The 2,312-nt window shown below is 42.7% G+C and overlaps 1 protein-coding gene across 1 annotated transcript; it reads right to left on the bottom strand.

Moving 5' to 3' along the window:
- Positions 1–317: 317 nt before the first annotated feature.
- LOC307051961 (cytochrome c oxidase subunit 6A1, mitochondrial-like) lies at positions 318–611 on the bottom strand (the record flags this gene model as incomplete). Its single annotated transcript, XM_079702616.1, has 1 exon — positions 318–611. One exon carries the CDS (start codon positions 609–611, stop codon positions 318–320), a length of 294 nt encoding a protein of 97 aa, XP_079558742.1.
- Between the last annotated feature and the right edge of the window lie 1,701 nt (positions 612–2,312).

The following is a 2,312-nucleotide window of genomic DNA, read 5'->3' on the forward strand; positions in this document are numbered from 1 at the left end:
GCCATGGACAAATGTGAGTCATATGTTACTGCTGAGTACAGGGAATCTCCAGCCATTCATGAAATTAAAACATATTTACATTTTTTTTTCAGCTCGTGACTAAGTTATTTATTTAAGCCATAAGCAAAGGGACAGAAGATCAGTATAATGGTCATCAAGTATAATGGTCATCACTGGATACAAGGAGGTGAGCTTAAGGTCCCGTACAATTTTCTGGTCCATGTGTGCAGAGTAATGGTCCAAACCAGTGCTGTGGTCTTCACTGGGTAGTGGTCCAGGTTCTCTTTATTCGTCTTCATAGCCAATTGGAAGCGGATTCACATGAGGGTTACGGAAAGTGTAGGGTTACCATCTCCCCAGGGAAAGGGCTTGGACCTGATGTGGATATAGGGGTAGGCGATGAACTCGGGTCTCTCCTCCTCTCCGTGGTGTGACTTCAAGAAGACATTCAGCATGCTCACTCCCACCGCGGGGAGCGCCACGAAGTAGGTGAGGGCCTTCCACATGCGAGCTGAGCCCTCCTCGCTGTGGGCGCCACTCGACATAGGCTGGCTCAACAGCCGGGAACGACCTAGCAGCCCAGAAACCCGGGATCCAGCTGCCGCTGCCATCTTCGACTAGGACCCATATTTACCTTTTAAATAGTCTTTTCCAAGTTGTTGCCCAACAGTCTTTTTCAGGTTCTTTTTTTTTTTTTTTTTTTTTTCGGTACGCGGGCCTCTCACTGCTGTGGCCTCTCCCGTTGCGGAGCACAGGCTCTGGATGTGCAGGCTCACCGGCCATGGCTCACGGGGCCAGCCGCTCCGCGGCATGTGGGATCTTCCCGGACCAGGGCATGAACCCGTGTCCCCTGCATCGGCAGGTGGACTCTCAACCACTGCGCCACCAGGGAAGCCCTTTCAGGCTCTTTGTAGTTGAAAGGAAATGTAATAGTTGACAACTTCAAGTAGGCTCTTAACCAAACAGAATAACCAGATGAAATGCTGATGGTTATTTACGTAGTTATACCTGTAGTTATTTATATCTGTTGCTCTTTCCTTAAAATAAGTATTAGAGATATGTATATTTCTCTATTTATATTAATATGGCATTTAGTGAGTTTTATCTTATTTGAATATGCTAAAAGCAGATGAGAATTGTGAATGGGGTTGTACATAAACTACGATTAAAGAGCATCTACTAACATTAATTCAACAAACAAGGGTTGAGGGCACTCGGAAATGGAGATCTAAGACGCATGTGTATAAAGCAGAATCTATAAATAAAGAGAAACAAGCATGAAAAATTGTAATCATGTATCATAAGAACTCAGAGTATTGGGTAGACTTTCATTCTTCATTTATTCAGCAGTGTTTATTGATCACCTGCTATATGCTGGGCTTCAGAGATACCATGGGGCAAAGGGAGCAAGGCACACACAGGCCTTTCCTCTTGGAGCTTACATTTCCATTTGTCCATGGGACATTCTCACCCAGATGTACATAAAAAACAATGTATGTAAAATTGACCTAATGATGTCTGCCCTGAAGTCAGCTTTTCCTTCTGGTATCCTCACTTTTGTTAATGGCACTTCTATTCCCTCAATTTCTGAGGCCTGAAACCTCAAACTGTTATCTCTTTTCCTTTTCCTCTCATCATGGTACTGTTGAGCTTGCTTTCCAAATACCTTGCCATCTTCTCTTTTCTGTCCTCACTCTCCTCTTTTAGTTCCTCACTACCTTTAACCTGGCATATTGCAAAGTGTATCTGATTTTACTTGTCTTCAATTTTTTTCCTCTCTCATTTATGTGGATAAAGCTTAGATAATTTTTCCTAAAGAAGAATACTAATCACATCACCACCTTGTTCAGGAGCCCTCAATGTCGCCCTAGTCTTTGTCTAATTTAGCAAAATCTCCCCAGTCTGTTATTTATGCCTACCATAATAGCCCTGATCCCACTAACCAAGGAATATAATTTATATTTATGTCTAAATTACAATGGTGCTGAGCTACCCCATGCAGAGGATATTCCTTAAACTTCTGGTTCTTATTATCTAACTTTGCTTTGGATTAAAAAAAGAAAAAGAAACAGAAAAAGAAAGCTGTTTTCAGCTTGTGTATTGGGTTTTCCTGAAGATTGCTGTACTCCTTTATATTCCAATAACAATGGCACAGGCCTTCTGTTGCCTCTCTGATTATGTGCTCTTTTGTCTATTTTCCATTCTTGATTGTGAGAACCTACAGAATGAAACTGACAAGGCAAGGGCCTCCTAGGTGGCTGGAGAAAGGGAAGAAATGGCACAGAAAAGCAAGACTCCTCTTGAGCCAGTCG

Source organism: Hyperoodon ampullatus (assembly GCF_949752795.1).
Source record: "Hyperoodon ampullatus genome assembly, chromosome: 4".
NCBI lineage: Eukaryota > Metazoa > Chordata > Mammalia > Artiodactyla > Ziphiidae > Hyperoodon > Hyperoodon ampullatus.